Source organism: Equus asinus, chromosome 13 (genome assembly GCF_041296235.1).
Source record: "Equus asinus isolate D_3611 breed Donkey chromosome 13, EquAss-T2T_v2, whole genome shotgun sequence".
NCBI classification, from domain to species: domain Eukaryota; kingdom Metazoa; phylum Chordata; class Mammalia; order Perissodactyla; family Equidae; genus Equus; species Equus asinus.
The window spans coordinates 27,109,355-27,130,279 of NC_091802.1; the positions used below are offsets into that span (position 1 = coordinate 27,109,355).

At 35.4% G+C, this 20,925-nt stretch overlaps 1 protein-coding gene across 20 annotated transcripts in view; it reads left to right on the forward strand.

Annotated features, from left to right (window-relative positions):
• BCAS3 (BCAS3 microtubule associated cell migration factor) overlaps positions 1 to 20,925 on the forward strand; it is a 569,848-nt gene that overhangs the window by 246,240 nt on the left and 302,683 nt on the right. For all 20 annotated transcript variants that reach the window (XR_011493725.1, XR_011493724.1, XM_014856948.3 and 17 more), the window contains exon 16: positions 12,089 to 12,239. Coding sequence is in view for 18 of the 20 variants with exons in the window: in XM_014856948.3 (XP_014712434.1) it covers positions 12,089 to 12,239 (151 nt within the window). In the remaining 2 variants the exon portion in view is untranslated. The remainder of the gene's footprint in view (positions 1 to 12,088; positions 12,240 to 20,925) is intronic.

A 20,925-nucleotide genomic window follows, 5' to 3' on the forward strand; every position in this document is an offset into this window, starting at 1 on the left:
AGCTAAGCAGTATTTTTAACTTTTCAGAGCCCAGATTTCCAGTGATTGTTTGAAAACAAGCTACCATTGTACTCTTCTTGACGGAGTCAAGAAGTCAGGGGCTTTTCAACTACAGACTTAACTTAGTTAAACTCATTGATATATTTTGAATTTTTGTTCCTGTCAATTTCACAGCAGGGTATTAAAAGCAGACCAAAAGTTTTGGTCTTCTGTGGAAAGCAAAAAAGCACACAAAAAGCCTCACACTAACTCATCACTCGGTTTTGATTTTGGAAACATATGATGTAGGGAATAGAACATCTGCATGAGGTCTTAGAGTAGGGAAATTGTTGGAAAGAGGACAACAGTATTGGGATAGAAGCTTCCTATAGAATTGTCTTCTCAGGAGTGACAGGTTGTCACGTCACCATTGGCTCTAGGTGTGCCTCGTTAATCCAATTTCAGAATGTAAATATTCAAAATAATAACAGACCAAGGACACTGACAAGATCCAAGAGTGGATCTTGTGGATAAATGTGTGGAGAAGTGACGAGAACGGAATCTGATACTAGTGTAGGAGTCTAATACATAGGCAGGTTTCTATTGTAAACCTTCAGAAAAATGGAATGCCTAAAGTGAATAAGGTCTACGTCCATGATAAGGATCAAAAAGTGAGAAGATAATGCAGACCTCCTAATAACAGTGCTCTCCCATGGGGCACTGGCAACACTGCTAGTGTCCTTTTGCTTTTTTACAAATGAATCTTTGCCATTTTTTATATTTATCCCTGTACCCCTACTGACAATAAAAGACAATGTTCTTTTATCCTCCAAACGCTCCGTTTGGTCCACCATACTCCGTTATAGTTCTTAGTTTCTTACCCCTTCTGTTCCTAGAGTCTTCCTTTGCCCTCCATTAGCAACAATCTGTATTTTGTGCTTCTGGAAGCCTGTACCAAAAAGTTTTCTCTTTCTCACTGATAAGGTACTGTCTGATCTACAACTCTGATCCCTTGATTGCTTGATGTTATTTTAACTGCTTTTATTCCCGTTGCTTCCCAGTATGGTAATAGGGAAATTTTTTAAAGGGGGAGGGGAGGCATATAATTACATTTATGTCTATTTTTCCTCTTCTTGTTTGTGTTTAAGAAGAAATCATACATATACACAGATACACTGATGTTAACTTTAATATTTAGCATAATCTGAAATGATGAACAATTTCAGGATCTTGCTGGCTTCAGAAATTTCTTGTAGCTGGCAGTTTGCCACGTTCACATGTTCTCACATCACTGCATTCAGAAGCTAAGAATACCAACCTGGCAGCCTCTGCAGAGAGGGTAAAGATAAAACAGAAAGGAGTCTAGCTTTGCAGCCACATTACCTGGGAGTTGTTGCTGATGTCTTTTCCACAAATGTTCAAGTTTGTCAAAGCCCAGTAAATCTTGGAAAGTTTATTTTCCTTGTAGCATCTGTGTTTTATAATGGGTCTTTTAATTTGTTTTTACTTTGTCTGCAGGGGTTTCTTTTGTCCGGAGTTTTCAGACTCTGTCTTTTTTTCCTGTGGAAGTGAGTCCGTTAATGATGACTGGTTTGGGAATATGCCCCTCTGAAGAGCAGACCTGACAAGCTGTTCCTCCAGTGCAGCAACAAAGCCCATTGTTATTTTCTCTCTGTACTTTCATCCTCAACTTGATCCATTTTTCCTCTGTGTTTTTATAGTATAGAATGTCTGGGAAAACATACTTTTGGACAATGCTTAAGTGATAAGATGGCATTTTGAAGTTAGCAAAGCTTTTAGTAAACAGATTGTATCATGTCAACCTCATGCACAGACAGTGGTACTGTGTTAATATGGAGACTGAGAGTTGCTTTCCCCCAAAGTATGAGGTACCTGCAGATATTCTTCATCCAAATGTAGAAGAAAAACAAAAAGAGACCACATGAAGAAGTTGTTTTCATAGTTCCTTTTTCAAAAATGCAAACTTGTTCAAGTAAACACAGAAAATCAGTGGTTAAACCCCAATGTGAACTTTGCTTTGTATTGTAACGTTAATACTCAGTGCTTTGTATTGTAACATTAAAAACAATAATAACATAAACAAATAAGCAACTGAAAAAACAAAATATCTTAGCTTTAAACATCAAAGGATGTTTTATAAATTCTGATTTTTAAATGATTTTCTATTCCCAAATAGAATTCCTTCTTTAATTTATTGAGAAACCATTTTATTGCAACTTGGGATTTTTTTTCCCCCAGGAGAACTCCATCTACCTTGGGGACTGGTAAACCTCTAGAGGATCAAAGCTCTAGTGGATTTGGATAAAGACCCAAAAGCTTGAAGGCTTATGGAAGTTTATCTATAGAGAATAAGCCCAAAAAACTGGGATGAGAGTCTTAGAAGAGCTTATTTTCTCATGAGATTTTTGGGACTTCCTCTGTTTGGATGTGCCAGAAATACTGTGAGAATATCCATTCTCATGGCATTTGTCACTTACAGGTCTTGTCCCAGCTGGAATTTGAAAGTATAATGGTGTGTGAAATATTACATGTATTTTAAGGTTTTATGAAGCCCGCTACCAAAACTGCAATTAAACAGCCTCTGCTATTTTCATTGTGCTCATACAATAAAGAAGAAAGAGAAAAGTATAGTAAAGAACAGTTAGTGAAGGTGACATTTAGCATTTATGTAGTGACTTCATTGATCTCAGAAATTTTTGATTTTACTGTTACTATCATACATATATTAGTATCATATATCATATATATGTGTGTGTGTATATATATATATATATATATATATATATGCCTGAGAGGTGAAGCAAAGAAATAGTGCTACTATCCCTCTCCAAAGGGAAAGTGAAGCATAAAAAAGAGGGACAGACTTAATCCATGGCCAAGACTTGGGATACTACAAGTTTCTTCCTGCTGAACCTCCTTATATTAAGAGGCTTCAGACTTAATGAAAAATCCTGGCTTGGAAATTCAGGCTTAATATGACCATAAGGAAGTGTCTAAAGATCTATTCTTAGAGTTATCAAGTCTAGTCTCCTGGCCCAGTCAATATGAGACTAAGCAGAATAGAGAAAGCCATGGATTCCAGCATCTGGCTATCTTCTGAAGTACTTTGAATCCTCTCCAAAATTAATTTTTTTCCTATAGAACATAGGGCAATATTTCCTTGGACTTCCTGGATGTGGGAAAAAATATATTTCCTTCATTCATTCAGCAAACATTTATTGAGCTGTCAACGATTAGTAAGACACTGCCCCTTCTCTGGAGGAATCTCCAGTTTTTGTGGAGGATAAATCTGGAGGTTTGTTAAACTCTAGCTGCATTTTCAAAGAAAATCCACAGAGATAGTGAAAAATCATTTTTAACCAAAGACTTTGGACAATAGGAAAGGGAAGAAAGGATCGTTATACTGTTTTTGTGCGTTTTATTTATTGAATATGAACTTTCACTTTTAAATTTGGTGTTTTTTATTTACGTGTAAATCATAATGTCAGCTAATGAAATTTCTTGTCTAAGCTAGTTCCGTCATTTTACTAACTCCTGATATGATTGTTCACACATCTCTCATCTTATGCTTTATTTTCTGTTAGGAAAGAGAGGGTAAGAAGATACAAGTTCCTTCCTCTATGCTGAAAATTTGTGTACCTTATCTCCCTTTCAACAACAACAATACAAATGCCTTCTTCCTTTTTAGTCCTGAGACATTTTGCAGATACCTTTATTAGCATGTTTTCTCCCAATTCAAATTTTTTGTTTATATATCTTTCTGTCTTGTTGTGTTATGAACTCTTTAGGAGTCCCTTGGGCTTATTCATCCAGGACTAGAACAGGGCCTCATACCAATAAGGCTCAAAAAGTGAAAGTGAAAGAATGAATGTTGAATGAAATCTTTGCTTGGTACAGTATCTCCTCTTGTTAATGTCTTCTTTTCAGTCTCAGAGTCCTTAAATCTGTGTTCTATGCCCATTACCTTGATCATTTCCTATCAGTGTTGCCTTTACTTATCCCTTTCTGTCTGACTTTTCCACGTCTTTACTGAAACCACCCTATTGAAGATTACCAGAATTAGTAGCTTTCTCTCTGAGTTTGCCTTCCTGAGCTGTGTCATCATTGACCATTTTATTAACACATTTATTCTTTCATTAAATCTCTTTTTATAAATTGCTTACCATAGCCAGTAAAATTTAAGACAGACACTACCCCTCTTCTTATGAATATGAAATCTACCCAACTTACTTTACTTTTTCAGATGTTACATCATAAACACAGACACCAAGAGTAAAAGCCCATCCACACTTGGGTGTTGCTTGACGGTACAGTAGCAGACAGAGAGGGCTAGGTCTGAAGTCCCTTGTATGTTATTCTGAAGTTGTTCTTTACCCTGGTGAGCCAGTGAAGGGATTTTAAGTCATGGCTAACTAAACCACAAGATTTGGAGCTTCTCAGTGCATTACTTCATTTTTCTAGACCACCTGTCCTGTCTATAAAGTTAAATTGATCTCCAAATCTGTACTGTTCCCTTGCTGAAGAACTTACCTAAGTTTCTACTCCTCTGCCTCATTTGGAAGGTTCTTCTAAAAATGAAGTCATTTCATCTTCCCACTGCTTTCCATTGTAATCCTGTCCTCTGGTTAGACACTCCTTACTATCGCTCACTTATGTGGCATTCCTTTATACCGTCTGCTCTTCATGTTATCCTTCATGCTCAGAAAATTTCTTCTCTCCTACTTTTACCCATATTTTGTGCATCTTTCAAAGCATAGATCATGTCCCATCTGCTCTGTGGTCTCTTCTCCAAATAATTGATCCCATGTGTACTTATCTTTAATACTAGGCAATTAGCACTTAATTATTCCTGTTTCATGCATATTAGACTGTAAGCTTCATGATAACAGAGAATTCAGTCCTCACAGTGTGTAATCTTAGGCCAAGGCACTCAACAAATATTTGACTACTAGTTGCGAAATGTGTATGTCGTACACAGTCCTTGAATTTCATTACCTTGTGACATATTTAATGTTGTGGTCTGATTTCAGATCCAAATTTGTATTACCATATTTGCGTAATGATGAATCTTGCAACTATTTACATCTAAGTTGGTCTTGAGTGTCATAATAAATTACTTTGACTTAACTATAAAACAGTTTTTCTGTTATTCCTCCACAAATATAACATATTGTAATGGAATACTACTCTTCGTATTACCTAGAAGGTTCTATGTTGTGTAAGTGTAGGTATTATTTTGTAATTTAGTAAAAGGCCTAAAGCATCTGGTGCACATTCTGAATGTTGTCTTTTGTTATCCCTACAATGGATGTGGGTTGCTTCAATTAACTCTAATGTGGCTTCTGATTTGGAAATTGGGGGGATAGAGAGATAAATATTTACTTTATTTGTGTGAATTTATTATCTTTCTCCTTATTTTGCTAAAGAGACATTTATAGGTATTTAATTTGATAATTTCATAGATTTGTGTCCAAGAAAGAAGTCACATTTGGTTAAGCCATGATCCTAATTCTGCAATTTCATCTTGAAATGATTTTTTAAAAGGCACCTCTTACCTTTCCATCCCCTCTGAAGCTCTCGTTTGATATGGCGTAGTAGTTCTCCGTCTTTTCTGAATCCATGCTATTTTAAGAGTGAATGTCTTTCAGGATGTCTTTTAGAAATAAGATATTAGGACCTTTTTGGGGAGGATTCTTTTGTTTTCTATATAAATTTGTCTCCTTAGTTCAAATTAGTAAAAACAAAATTTATATGTATGTGTTTGCTGTTGCTATTATTTATAAAATACTATATTTATTGCTAACCATATAACTGGGGCAGATACTTTTTATGAAAATTCAACAACAACGATTTGAAAATAACACTGACTATAAAACTATAGTAATCAAGAAAATGTGGTATTGGTGAAAGGATAGCCACATAGATCAGTGGAACAGAATCCACAAATAGACCCAAATATTTATGGCCAATTTGTTTTTGACAAAGGTGGAAAATTCACTGAAGAAGGGATAATCTTTTTAACAAATGGTGATGAAACAAGTGGACAACCATTTTCAAAGCAATAAGCACAATGAACCTTAACTCATCCCTCACTCTGTATACAAAAATTAACTCAAAATGAATCATACTCTGCTCTTTCCACTGTTCAACATTGTACTAGAAATTGTAACCAGGGTTATTAGGCAATAAAAGAAATAGAAGGCATCTGGACTAGAAGGGAAGAAGTAAAACTCTTTTCTTTGATGATGACATGATTGGGTATATAGAAATTCCTAAGGAATCTACAGGAAACTATTAGAGCTAAGAAACAAGTTCAGAAAGATTATAGGATGCAAGATCAATGCACAGAAATTAGTTGTATTTCTCTACACTAGCAACGAACAATCTCAAAAGTGAAATGAAGAAAACAGTTCTATTTACAAGTTGCATCAAAAAAGAATAAAATAGGAATAAATTTAACCAAAAATGTATAAAACTTGTACCCTGAAATCTATAAAACAATAGTCAAATAAGTGGAAAGACATCCCATGTTTTTGGCTTGGAAGACTTAATATTGTTAAGATGGCAGTACACCCTAAACCAGTGTACAGATGCAGTGCCTTCCCTATCGGAATCCCAGCTGACATTTTTGCAGATAATGACAAGGTGTAGATGGAAGCGCTAAGTTTTGTTAGATATAATAACGCGTCAAAGAACTGCCATAAACCACTGACTGTGTTTAGAAAGAAAAGGAATTCAATATGATTTTTCTCTATTCTTTTTCTATCTTTAGTCCCTCTGAAAAACTGTTATTTACTGAAACAAAGATGCCTCACAATTATTGTTCTCCCTTGGAAAAAGTTGACTGAACAGGGGTTGTAAGAGTTTTGAAATTTAAAGTATTGTCTTCAGTGAGTTCTCTGTTAATTTGGGCAGAGATTTGTGTAATACCTATTTTAGAAGTCATCAATTGTTTAGGAACCCAATTCTCAATATGACAGCATTTTGAAGCGTTATGGAAATTCAGAAAGAAGTAAATTGATCTAAATTTTCTAATTCTGTATGGCTTATATCTGAAGAGGACTTTGATAATGTAATAATTTCTGCTTTTATATTTCATGCTGTTCTCTCTGTGAGACTTGTAACTTATTTGAATTTTGTAGCTGTAGGCTGCAAGATAGTGACACCAAAAATATAGAAATAATAAATGTCCAAGTGGGTGCTTCTGCTCCAGGATATAATATGTTCCCTTCTAATATTCTGGTCTGTTTCTTTTCACTGACTGTATGTGATTTCTGTTTACGTTAAGAAATCATTAGGAATTGGCATAAAACTTCAGCTCAACAAAATTTAGCTTAAAATTTGTCATTAGGCCAGGATATTAGTTAAATGGAAAAAATGAAAGAGATCATAGATCTGACCTTGCCTCTTGCTTTAAGTATCACAGTTCTGGAGTAATAGACATTATAGGTAATATTTTGAGGGGACTGGTTAAAAAAACAAACTGAAAAAAATTCTGAACTTGTATTTGTCCGGTTGGGGTAAACTTCAGCTAAACTTTAGGGATTTTTGTTTCATTTGCTGTCATTTGTTTCCTTTCATTTCATTACTATATTTTTTTAAAGTCACATTTCATAACTTACAGAAAATTAACTCAATTATGTCATATCATATAAATCACATATATAAATGTAAGATATAAAACTGAAAAACTTTTAGATTGAATTTTTGTGACCTCAGGTTAGGCAAGTAGTTCATCAGTAGTTTAGCAATTCAACACCAAATATACAAAACAAACATGGACTTTATGAAAAATGATCTTTGCTTGTTAAAAGATCTGTAAGAGAATGAAAAGACAAGTCACTGTGTGTTAAAAAGTATTAGAAAATTGTACATCTTACAAAAGACTTACATCTAGATTATATAAGGAACGTTTAAAATTTGAGAATAAGATCCATAAATCCTTACATTTGTAGTCGTTTGATTTTCAGCAAGGGTGCCAGGACAATCCATTGAGGTAGGAAAGAATAGTCTTTTCAACAAATGGTGCTGAAACAAGTGGATATCCAACGTTCAAAAGAATGAAGTTGAACCTCTACTTTACATCATTTATAACAATTAATTAAAAATGGATCAGAGACCTAAATGTCAGAGCTAAAATATAAAACTCTTAGGAAGAAGCATAGACATAAATCTTTGTGTCCTTGGATTAGGCAATGGTTTCTCAGATATGACAATAAAAGCACAAACAACTAATGAAAAAAATCAATAAATTAGACTTCATCAAAATGAAAAACTTTTATGCTTCAAAGCACACTGTGAAGAAAGTGAAAAGACAGCACATGGAATTGGAGAAAATATTTGCAAATCATGTATTTGATAAGGGACTTTGTTTTTCTTTTTAAGATTTTATTTTTTTCCTTTTTCTCCCCAAAGCCCCCTGGTACATAGTTGTATATTCTTGGTTGTGGGTCCTTCTAGTTGCGGCATGTGGGACGCTGCCTCAGCGTGGTTTGATGAGCAGTGCCATGTCCACGCCCAGGATTCGAACCAACAAAACACTGGGCCGCCTGCAGCGCAGCACGGGAACTTAACCACTCGGCCACAGGGCCAACCCCTGATAAGGGACTTTTATCCAGAGAATATAATTAACTCTTAGGACTGAACAATAAAAAGACAACCCAATTTTTAAATGGGCAAAGGTTTTGGGTAGATATTTCTCCAAAGAAGGTATACAAATTACTAAAATGTACATGAAAAAGATGTTTGACATCGTTAGTTTTTAGGGAAATGCAAATCAAAACTACAATGAAATACCACTTCACACGCATTAGGACAGCTAAAATAAAAAAGACAATAACAAGTGTTGTTGAGGATGTGGGTAAGTTAGAGCCCTCATCCATTGGTGCAGCCATAGTTTGGCAGTTCCTCAAAAGGTTAAATATAGACCCAACAACTCTACTCTTAGGTGTATATACCCAAGAAAGTTGAAAACACATGTCCACGTGAAAGCCTGTGCACCTGATGGATGGATAAGTAAAATGTGTTATATTCATACAATGGAATATTATTTGGCTATAAAAAGGAATAAACTATTGATACATGGCACAATGTGGATGAACCTTGAAAACATTCTAAGTGAAAGAAACAGTCACAAAAGGCCACATTGTATGATTCCATTTATATGAAATATCTAGAATAGGCAAATCCATAGAAACAGAAAGGAGATTCCTGGTTGTCAAAAGCTGAGGGGTCAAGCAAAGGAAGAGTGACTGCTAATGGGTATAGGCTTTCTTTTTAGGTAATGGAAATGTTCTGAAATTAGATAGTGATTATGATGGTACTACTCCGTAGAATACCCTAAACACCGCAGAACTGTACACTTTCAAAGGGCGAGTTTCACAGTAGACGAAGTATATCTCAGTAAAAAGATTAACCCAACTTTTAAAATGGACAAAAGATTTGAACAAACACTTTACCAAAGAAGAAATATGGGTGACAAGTACATGAACAATAAAAAAAGCTAAACATTATTGGTCGTTAGAGAAATCCAAATCAAGGCCGGAATAGCTAAAATCAAAAAAGAGTGACACCACCAAATTCTGGTGAGGATGCAGAAGAACTGAAACTGTCATACTTTGCTTGTGGGAATGTGAAATGGTTCAGCTACTTTGTCAAACTGTTTGACATTTTCTCATAACCTTAAATATACGATTATTATGTCCATGCAAACATTCATTTACTATGACCAGCAATTCCATTCCTAGATTATTTATCCAAAAAGCCCCCCTTACATTCATACAAAAACCTGTACACAAATGTTTATAGCAACTTTGTTTCTAATAGCCAAAAGCTGGAAAGGAACGAAATGTCCTCTTACCAAAACTGGATAAACAAATTGAAGTAACTGCATACAATGGGATCATATTCAGGAACCAAAAAGAAAAGAGCTTTTGATACATGCGGGAAAATGTAGAGTGGATGAATCTCAGATGCTTATTGGCAGGTGGAAGAAACTAGACCCAATAAGCTACGTATTTTGTGATTTCACATATAGGACATTCTGGAAAATGCAAAACCATGGAGAGGGAGAATAGGTAAGTGCGTAAGAGGAGTTTGGCTTACTGTTGAGCTGAGAGTAATTTCTTTCTCTGCAGATCAGATTTTATTTCACAGAGGTTTTCTTTCCCCCTGGCTATTAGTGAGTCATAATGACAATTCTTTTTATTTTTTTAATTGAGGTTATGATAGTTTACAACATTGTGAAATTTCAGTTGTACACTATTATCTGTCAGTCATCTTATAGGTGAGCCCCTTCACCCTTTGTGCCCACCCCCCACCCCCCTACTCCTAGGAACCACTAATCTGTTCTCTTTGTCCATGTGTTTGTTTATCTTCCACATATGAGTGGAATCATACAGAGATTGTCTTTCTCTATCTGGCTTATTTCACTTAACATAATACCCTCAAGGTCCATCCATGTTGTTGTGAATGGGACAATTTTGTCATTTTTTGTGGCTGAGTAGTATTCCATTGTATATATATACACATACCATATCTTCTTTATCCAGTCATCAGTCGATGGGCACTTAGGTTACTTCCACGTCTTGGCTATTGTGAATAATGCTTCAATGAACATAGGGGTGCATAAGTCTCTTTGAATTGCTGATTTCGAGTTCTTTGGATAGATACCCAGTAGTAGGATGGCTGGGTCATATAGTATTTCTATTTTTAATTTTTTGAGAAATCTCCATTTTTGAGAAATCTTCCTTTTTCTCCACAACCTCTCCAACATTTGTTATTTTTTGTCTTGGTTATTATAGCCGTTCTAATGGTGTAAGGTGATATCTTAGTGTAGTTTTGATTTGCAGTTTCCTGCTGATCAGTGATGATGAGCATCTTTTCATGTGCCTATTGGCCATCCATATATCTTCTTTGGGGAAATGTCTGTTCATATCCCCTGCACATTTTTTGATCAGGTGGTTTGATTTTTTGTTGTTGAGTTCTGTGAGTTCTTTATATATTGTGGAGATTAACCCTTTGTCAGATATATGATTTGCAAATTTTTTTTCCCGGTTGGTGACTTGTCTTTTTGTTTCAATCCTGTTTTCCCTTGCCTTGTAGAAGCTCTTTAGTCTGATGAAGTCCCACTTGTTTATTCTTTCTGTTGTTTCCCTTGTCTGAGAAGACATAGTGTCTGAAAAGATCCTTTTAAGACTGATGTCAAAGAGTGTACTGCCTATATATTTTCTTTTAGAAGTCTTATGGTTTCAGGTCTTACCATTAAGTCTTTGATCCATTTTGAGTTTGTTTTTGTAGATCGCATAAGAGAATGGTTTACTTTCATTCTTTTACATGTGGCTATCCAGTTTTCCCAACACCATTTGTTGAAGAGACTTTCCTTTCTCCATTGTATGTTCTCAGCTCCTTAGTCAAAGATCAGCTGTCCGTAGATATTCTTTTTATTTTTGTTATTAATGCCCAGCATAAACAAAGGGAAATGTGTTGATTTGTGTTTTTTAATTTTATGGTAGGGAGTGGTAGATATTGGGAGGAAGGCGATATTTTTGCCTATGACTTTGATCTCATCCTATGTCTCTCATGCTATTCTCTATGGATACTCATCCTTATGACTCACATTTCTTGTGACCACCCACCCCCTCCCACCCCCCGCCAAGGCTTCACAGGCTGCCATGACTGGAATATTCTCCCTACTTACTCTCAAGCTTGTTTAGGGAAATGCTCCATGGTTCCTCTAGACTCATTTAGATCTTCTCCTTTTATTTTCTCTTAAAATCCTATATTTCTTTATAACACCATAAAATTATAATTAAATTTTACACTAATTATTTGTATAACCGTTTAACTTCTATCCAATTCTGTATCCTCCATTCTTCCATCTCCAAAGACTAAAGTTTCTGTTTATAATTGAGTCACACTCTATGTAACTAGTATCTTTTATGTTTTTTCCCCCTCCACATAACCATGATTCTTTTATAATCAGTTCTGTCTTTGGTAACTTTCTTAAATGGTTAGTGGAGTCAGTGAAAACCCTGCCAGAGAAGGAAACTTCCCTTCGTGATGCTTTTCTTTATTTTTCTCTTTGTAGGGAAACTAAACAGCCAAGACTCCTACAATAATTTTGCCAACAACAACCCTGGCAACCCTCGGCTCTCTCCTCTCCCCAGCTTGATGGTGTTGATGCCTCTTGCACAAATCAAGCAGCCAATGACCTTGGGGACCATCACCAAACGAACAGGGTAAGGCCTCAGGCTTGATATCTTTTTAATGGCGATTTTATAGGATTGAATATATAAAAATAAAACATGCTTTTTCTTTGGGTGGTTTTGATTATGTTCTTCATTTCCAGCCCACGTGAGACTTAATGGCAGCAGATTAAGTACAAAGTACAGAACATGCACAAACATACTGACACACAACCATGTACACACACATTCATAGAAAAAACAAAGCAGTGACAAGTTGTGAAACTAGTATTGGCTAATAAAAACCAGATCCATCTATTCAGTCTTATACTTACTGCCTTGTGGCTTTGTCTGAAAGTACAGTTTCATTTTCTTGCTCTTTTTGGATACAATTTGGATTTATAACGATTCGCAAATTTTGACTGACATAAATACTAAGGAGAGAACTTTAGATGACAATCATGTTTCTAATACTTTTAAAAAGTCATCTATATTGAGGTATAATTCACATACAGTAATCTGTCATTAGTGTCAGGACAATGTGATATTCTGGGTAATTTTCAAAAGCCAGAGTCCTAAGATTTGGGCTTTACTCTATTGGTCATTAACATCCTCAAAGACTTTTGCTGGCTCACTTGATATCTTTGTGCTTATTTTAGCTATTTAAAATTTTTTTAGATTCCTACCTGTTAGGAATATAAAATTATTACTTCTTTGGGTTCTTAAAAATAAACTGCTTATGTCTAAGGTATCAGATATTCAATTGTATAATAACTCTGAAATCCCATTTTGTACCATAAAATATATATGTCTATAAGCAAATTACCTATTTTTATCAATAAGCAATCCTGAAGTTTAACCTAATTTGAAATAGAACAACTGTCTTAAAATTCTTTATTCGGGTAGTCAGGTGAAAACCCCATATTGGCTTCCAATATTCTTAAGGATTTTTCCCAACAAAACGAATAGATTAAATTATTTGGCTGGTATATCAATGTTCCTTAATGTTGTTGTGCTAGGTGGTGATGTGTTTACAGAAGTCACATTTGTGAGAAGAAATACTCATTCTTGGGGCCGGCTCGGTGGCACAGTGGTTAAGTGTGCACGTTCTGCTTCGGCAGGCTGGGGTTCGCAGCTTCGGATCCCTGGTGCGGACATGGCACCGCTTGGCAAGCCATGCTGTGGTAGGCGTCCCACTTATAATAAAGTAGAGGAAGATGGGCACGGATGTTACCTGAGAGCCAGTCTTCCTCAGCAAAAAGAGGAGGATTGGCAGCAGTTAGCTCAGGGCTAATCTTCCTCAAAAAAAAAAAAAGAGAAAGAAAAGAAATACTCATTCTCAGGGAGGAGGCCTTTGAACTCCAGATTCCACCAACACACAGAAATTGACCCTCTACCTAGTGGAGTGGTGTTTCTATATAAAGTGATCCTGTTGCTGAATGCAAAAATAAAATTGAGTTTCTAGCATATTAAGGAAAAAAAGGAGGAAAAATTACAGCAAATCTAGGTCCCTAATCAGATGTTTTACGATACAGATCCTTTGGCCTGTATTTCTTTTAATCGATTTCAGCTATTTAACTCTTTATGTTCAGTAATAGTATAATTTCAATAAAATTCTGAGTTCTCTTTCTTAGTTTCTTTAAGATAAATAAGAGTGGCTAGCAAGAGTAAAGGAGTTATGAACTTTATTTACTATTAGCTCATTTTTTTTGTTCGTGTGATGTTATATTTCTGGGAGATGTAGAATCAAATAAAAATGGTACTAAATCTTGAACCATAATTTTCGAGTTAGTTTTTCATTCGCAGAAGTGTCAGTGCTTAATTGTACCTTCTTGATTTGACCCAGCACTGTACAATTCTACAAAGTACTTCTGAATTTTTGTCTGTCTTTCCTGAATCTAGTGAAAGAATACTCAAAATTATTCTTCTTGCATTTAATTTTAGTTTTGTTTCTGGTGTTTATTGTTGTTATTTTGAAGATTTCAGAGCTATGCTGTTTTTGTGATGCAAAGAATTAGCTGTCTTTTTTTGAATGAGCTTCTCCAAATACATCTCTAAGATAGTGACAGAAATTGTATGCGTGAAATCGTGTGATGTTAGAATTTAATTCACAATATTTGTGGGGAGGGGTGGAAAGTGAGTCCACTTTTGCATATATTAAAATTTTCCATAATAAAAAGATAAAATCTCTCCCTCATTCTCTTTCACTCTCTTGCTGCTCTCTTTCTCTTTGCCCTTAGATGGGTTGAAACTATTAATCATCTGGTGTATTCCTGTGCTACCCTACTTTATGAACTTAGATAAATTCCTTGTTTCCTTTTCTTTTTAAAAACTTGGTCACAAAATCCTAAAATTTTAGAGCATTATATTATTCTCCCTTATATTGTAGACAATTTAATAATTATTAGTGGATTAAATGATGTGAATTTGAGTTATATACTTTGAAGGTATTATTAGTTCAAGATACATACAACATTTGTTAACTAGACTTTTTATCTCAATTCTCAAACCATTTTGTTTTTGCCAAGTTTCAAAAATTTTTTTTAGCATGTCCTTTATTGAAATGTTTAGAGAGAATAATTAATATTTGTCCCACAATGAGTACTTGGTTTTTCATTTTTTTAATTTTGATGTAGACTCAGACTTAGACAAAAGTTACAGACCACTGAAAGGGATTCTCACACACCCAGACTCCCCAAGGTTAGCAGTTTGACATATCTGCCTTAGCGTTCAAGTGCATGTGTACACGAACCCGCCCCCACACACACGCACACACCAGATTTTTCCTAAATTGTTTCAGAGTAATTTGTAGGCTTAGTAGCCCCTTATTCCTACATAATTTCAATATGTAATTTCTAAAGACAAGGATATTCTCTTAGATAAGCATAGTACAATTATCGAAAGAAGAGATTTTTTAGTCATTTTATTAGTTTTTTAATATAATTATCCGTAAGGAATTCTCTACTTGTAGCAGAGCTTTAATGTACCACAAATTACCCCACCTACTATTTTTTACCCTCCCTACCTACTATTTTTTTTCTTTCCCTCCTACCGTTCTTTCTTTCCCTTCCTATTAACACGGATTACAGACATCTATAAACACTTTGATGATAGTATTCATAGCTTATACTTGGCTATTGCTAGATTCCAAGACTTAAGACCCCTAGGCCACTTTCTGGAGAGTTTGTTAATTATGTTCAGAAATTGCTATTGTGACTTTCCTTATAATTATTTTACTAAAAGCCACCCAAGCATATGGTCATAGAATTTTTCAGAATATAAATTGTGGTTTTATTATCTTAAAATTTAGCATTTTCATTGAAATACATGTATTTTGCCTTACCAAAAGTAATATTTGTTTTGCGAGAACAAAATATATTCCCTGAATTTCCTTTTTTTTTTTTTTTTTTTGAGGAAGATTAGCCCTGAGCTAACATCTGCTGCCAATCCTCCTCTTTTTGCTGAGGAAGACTGGCCCTGAGCTAACATCCATACCCATCGTCCTCGACTTTATATGCAGGACGCCTGTCGCAGCATGGGCTGACAAGCGGTGCTTAGGTTCGCACGCGGGATCCGAACCAGTGAACCCTAGGCTGCCAAAGCAGAACATGTGTACTTAACCACTGCGCCACTGGCCCAGCCCCTGAATTTCCATTTTTGACATGTGCTGAGATTGAAGCAAATTCCAGACGTTTCATATCATTAGATTTTGTCCCATTAGATTTTAAAGGCTATATTTATTTCATTTTTATTTTTAAAATTTTTGCTGTGACCAGTTCTCAAGAATGCAGTTAGCTAATTTGCCTTATTTCCATCAGATTTTATTATATTTACTAAGAAACTTTGATTGTCACATCAGGGTCACCAGAGTGATGAGCAAATGGGCTTTTCATTTTCCAGGTCTCTCTTCATTCTGGAGGTTCTAATTGACTGTAACTTTGCTTCTATGAAATGCCTTTCCTAGCATTTTAAAAATAAAATTAACAAGAAATATTTGACATCGATTATGTGGAAAGATTTCACAGAGCTGGCTCATTTATGGACATGTAAGGTCTATGATTACTTCCAATATACCTGATATGTAGTAAAATTATATACTTACTTAGGTTAGATCAACATTTATTTGTTCCATGTCCTAGATGTTTGTCTTAAAGATGTAAAATAAGCATGAAGACTTGTATTTCTAGCACAGAGATTTCTAAGGATTGCCTAGGATCCTATATTTAAATAACCAAATTGAGATGGAAGCCTCAAGTCAGACCTTCAGGGTGTAAAACGTGTGCTCACCATATTTCACATCTGCCTTCTTATTTTTGGAAATATATATCCCTGAAAGCCTGTGCAGTGCCAGGGACCATCTGTCTTACTCCAAGACATGCACAAGGCCAGTAGAACTGCAAATGGCAAAAGACAGATGTATTTACACCTTCATGTTCTGTACCTTGAAGCAGCACTGGGAGGAAATAAGGCCTATTTTGGCAACAGCTGTTGCTTAACCCTACTACAGTATATACTGATGAAGGCAAAGAAGTACTAGAAATCATTTGGTTCAACACTCGCTCATTCAGACAGAATTTGTTTGCTTCCAGTCTAAGACTGGAGGATTGGAAAGACTTCTATCATGTTTTTATCATATTTAAAGAAGGATAGTTCTCATCTGTTAAAAGTGAAACTGAGTGCTAAGGGATTGCTCCTTGTTTTGGAGTGTTAAGTTTTTATTGTAGGGATTTATTACACAACATTTCATAGATGTTTGGTCGAATTAATGAATCAAGTAAGTAATAAAGTTTTTTTAATTCTTCCTATGCAAAAATTTACTAAGTAGATACTTTTTCATCAATGTGCTTAATTTTATGTGCATTAAATCTAAGATTATTAATATATACATATTATTTTTTGAGTACAAGCAGGGAACAATAAAAAGACCTCTTCAAAAAGAGGTCAGAATAATTTCTTGGGAATAAAAAAATGTAGAAAATGGGAATCAAGTTACTTCCTTGCTCTTAACTAGCAGACCATTTGTCGTGCAGTAAACGTGAGGTGATTTGTTGTCTTTCATAGGTTTCTTTTTCCTTAAATGGAGCAGCTTACTGCTCTTCTCCTCTCCTGCCATCTTTACATTTATTCCTTTCTTTGTGAGCAATTGGAGGTAGATTTTCGAACCTTTGGCCCGACCCTGTAGGAGAAGGTTAGGTAATGTAGTGGAAGAATCTTGACTTAGGAGTCTGAAGCCCCGTCTTCTCATCTTGTTTCTGCCAGCTATTACTAGTGTGGTCTAGGTAAGTTTCTTCATGTGAAAAGTAAAAGTTTATATGTGTGGATTATAATCCTTCAGCCTTACGTGTATGAGTTCCCACTGAGTCCTTGATCTCATTACCTAATTCCGAGTCTCACTCGCTGTTGAGCCCTAGGCCAGTGCTAAGACCTCCATTTAGAAAACGTAGGTGATCATTCTTAGTTAGAAATGGAAGCATTTAATGGCATTTATTTGATTATCTCTAGTTGAAGTTTGAAGACCAAATCTGCCATCAAACTTCGCTAAGTGAGTAGATGACATTGGCATATAGTAGGCCTTGAAGAAACTGAGAATTGAATGAAAAGATTTGGAGAAGGACTCACCAGATACAATAGCAGACGGTAGTGCTCCACCTCACAGCCCTGTCTTGTCTAGGTATTAGTTCTTCATAGCTAAGTTATAAATGTTTGGCTCCAGATATAAAATAATGGACAGTGTACTTTCATTAGAAAGGATGTAAATATGTCTACATGTCCATTATACTTACCATAGTTTGAGTTTCCAATTCTGGTGCTAAATCAGTGTAGTTAAACCGCACCGTTGTTTGTTCCATTTTGCCATAAATCTGTGGAGTTGTTTTTTGGATGAAGTCTTCTATATACTATATTTCAGGTCAGGAGGCATAGCTTTCTACAGAATATGACGATTATTATGCTATTCTAGTCTCTCTTATGCCACATCTGGCAGAATTTGAACAATATCTAATGTTTTTCTAATGAAGATCTTGAGTTTGTAGTTTAAATTTGCTTGTTGAACAGATCTCAAATTAGACAGTTTACCTGTCAATCTCAGCTTTAATTTGCCCTACAGATCAATAATTTGAAAGCCAGCAGTGCTGTTTTCTTTAGTAGGGAACCATTAAAATTATATTAATGAAAAATTAAAAGTAACGCTTGAAAATATGAAGAGTAATTTGCTCATATGTTTGTGGGAAATGTGAGTCCATTTCAGTTCCTGATTGACCAGGGGGTGCACCAAATGTATCAGAGCCATTAGAGTTCCTAGAATATATTGTTAGAGAATTAGGCTTTACTTTACGATTTTCCTCGTAATGTTGTATATAGCCTATTCTCTACTTTTTCCCTATTTAGTACATTTAATATTTATATGAGCTCATTCTGATGTCTGTTAAATGGTAATGCCTGAATTCTCATAGGACATGATCAGTTGAAAAATAGGACTTTCAGAGTATGTTTATAGACTTTTTCTCTTAGACTCCAACTATTTCTTTACCTGTGATGATGATTGAACCTAATCATTATTAATACCTTTTAGCACTAAGAATCAACTTATAGAGAATTTCAGCAAATCAAATCCCTTTTTCCTTACGTTTAAAAAATCTTCACATTTGCCTTGCTTTTAGCTAGTAAGACCAAAGCTTTTGTGTTGCTGTGTAGCGTTCAACAAAATGAACCAGAGTTTAAAGACTTACATAGCATTAATGATATGATATAAAACTTAATTCCTTCCTGTCTTCTGAGAATCTCCAGAAGAAACTCTTTGAGAACCAAAGGCCAAGTCATTTCACGCTGGACTATAAATAAGTCTATAATAATATTTCTGGATTTTTAATCTCTTGGCCAACCCTGATGTTTTTCATTCAGAATTCAGCTTTAAAAGTATATAATCATGACAAAGTGAATAGGTTTTATATGACAGGATTGTTAAACCTGCTGAAACTTAATAGTGTTTGAAAAACATACAAATTCTTAATATCTGAATATGATCATTTGAGTTGCATATGTTAGTGAAGACAATTTTAACTCAACGTACACTCCCACTCACATGCTCTTTTCTCCTTCCATCCACCCCCATATAAAACTGCAACTGTGGGATTTTGGAGGAGGAGAGGAAAGTCATAGGTGAAGACAGCTGGATCATGGACTTGTCCTTTGTGACTATATTTTCATTCTTTTGCTACTGAGGAAAGATGAAGCAGGCACATTTCAAAAGAACAGCTGACACTACCCATACAAAGTTAGTAATTACGTCACTCACTCTAATTCTTTGGAGTTCGTGGCTCTTCTTTTACATGTATGTGGCAGAGGTCCAGTTTGTAGGAGTGGGTAAGCAGTGGGTGTCTAGACTGGAAACATGCCAAGTACACATACTAAAGCGGGTCCTCCTCCTGTTTCCCCAGCCTCTCTTTTCTCCTTGAGCTGTGTGAGCCAGTAGATCCTTATTTGATTGTAGAACAATAACTTTTAACTCACACAACTGGCTTATGTTGTGAACAGTGAGAACCGTATTGTCTTTAAACGTGACAGAGCTGCTATTTATATTTAGTACAGGCCTGTTTACTACAGTGTCTGGAGAATTAACAGTGCATTTTGGGATTGCGTGGAAGGAAATGGCCGTAGAAATCTTCTTGTTGGTAACACGCTGCTGTTGCCTGGAAAGGAAAAGCTAGGAGATTTGTTTCTTAAGCTTGTGTTTAATTCGTTTGGCTAATGTATGTTTTCTTTTTGTCCATAAGGAAACCTAAACTGGAAAAAGGTATTTGCTGGCTCTATAGGTGGGGAACATTAGCTGGTCTTTTGAAATGTAGAAACTTTTAGGTTTCGTTTCATTTTTGTTTGGTTGATGTTTGGGGTTAATAGAGAAGCCGTTTAAGTCATAAAGGACTAAGATAAAACTTTCAAATTATTTACAACGAATCAGCTGTATTCTGATATTTGGAATGAGATAGGAGACTGTCCAGAGTTGACACAATATACTCTAAAGAGTAACTCATGGCTAGATGTTCCAGATCCCAAGCACTTCTGTTAGAATCATTCGAGCTGTTGCATTATTTCAGGTGTCCTGCCGAATGAAGAAAATTAAAGGGCCGTGATTACTGTGTGATCTTCATTTTGGAAGTATTTGTGGGCATGTGGAAACGTATTGAACCTTCCATTTTCTGATCATTTCTTCAGGGCATTACGATGGTATTGGGAGATTGGAGTCTTTAAGTGGTCTCAGTTATTTAAAGTGGTGTTTGTCCAAGTGCAGGGTGAGCTCCAGTAACATTTTGTTTCCGATGTAATTAGTGAATCATGAAATCAGATAAGGAGATGGTGACTAGCTTTTTTTTTCATTAATGAAATAGAGTAGAATAACATGCAGTTTTGCTACTGGTTCTGCGAATAGGCAGCTTTGACATTACCTAGGAGCTTGTTAGAAATATCAAACCTCAGGCCCCAGTCAGACCTACTGTTAGAATATGCATTAATTTTCATGTAACTAAATCCCAACATTAATGTCTGCAAAACGTTGAAATAGAAAATGAAGTTGTTTACAAATAAAACACACATTCCTTAAATGGTTGTTTCAGTTTGTGTTAGTTCAAGTTGTGTGTTCATGTACATACCAGCTTGCACCTTAAAATGTATTTCTGTGGATCACAGTCAAAAAAAGTTTGAAATCCACTGTTTTAAATATGGATGATGACATCATATCTCTGAT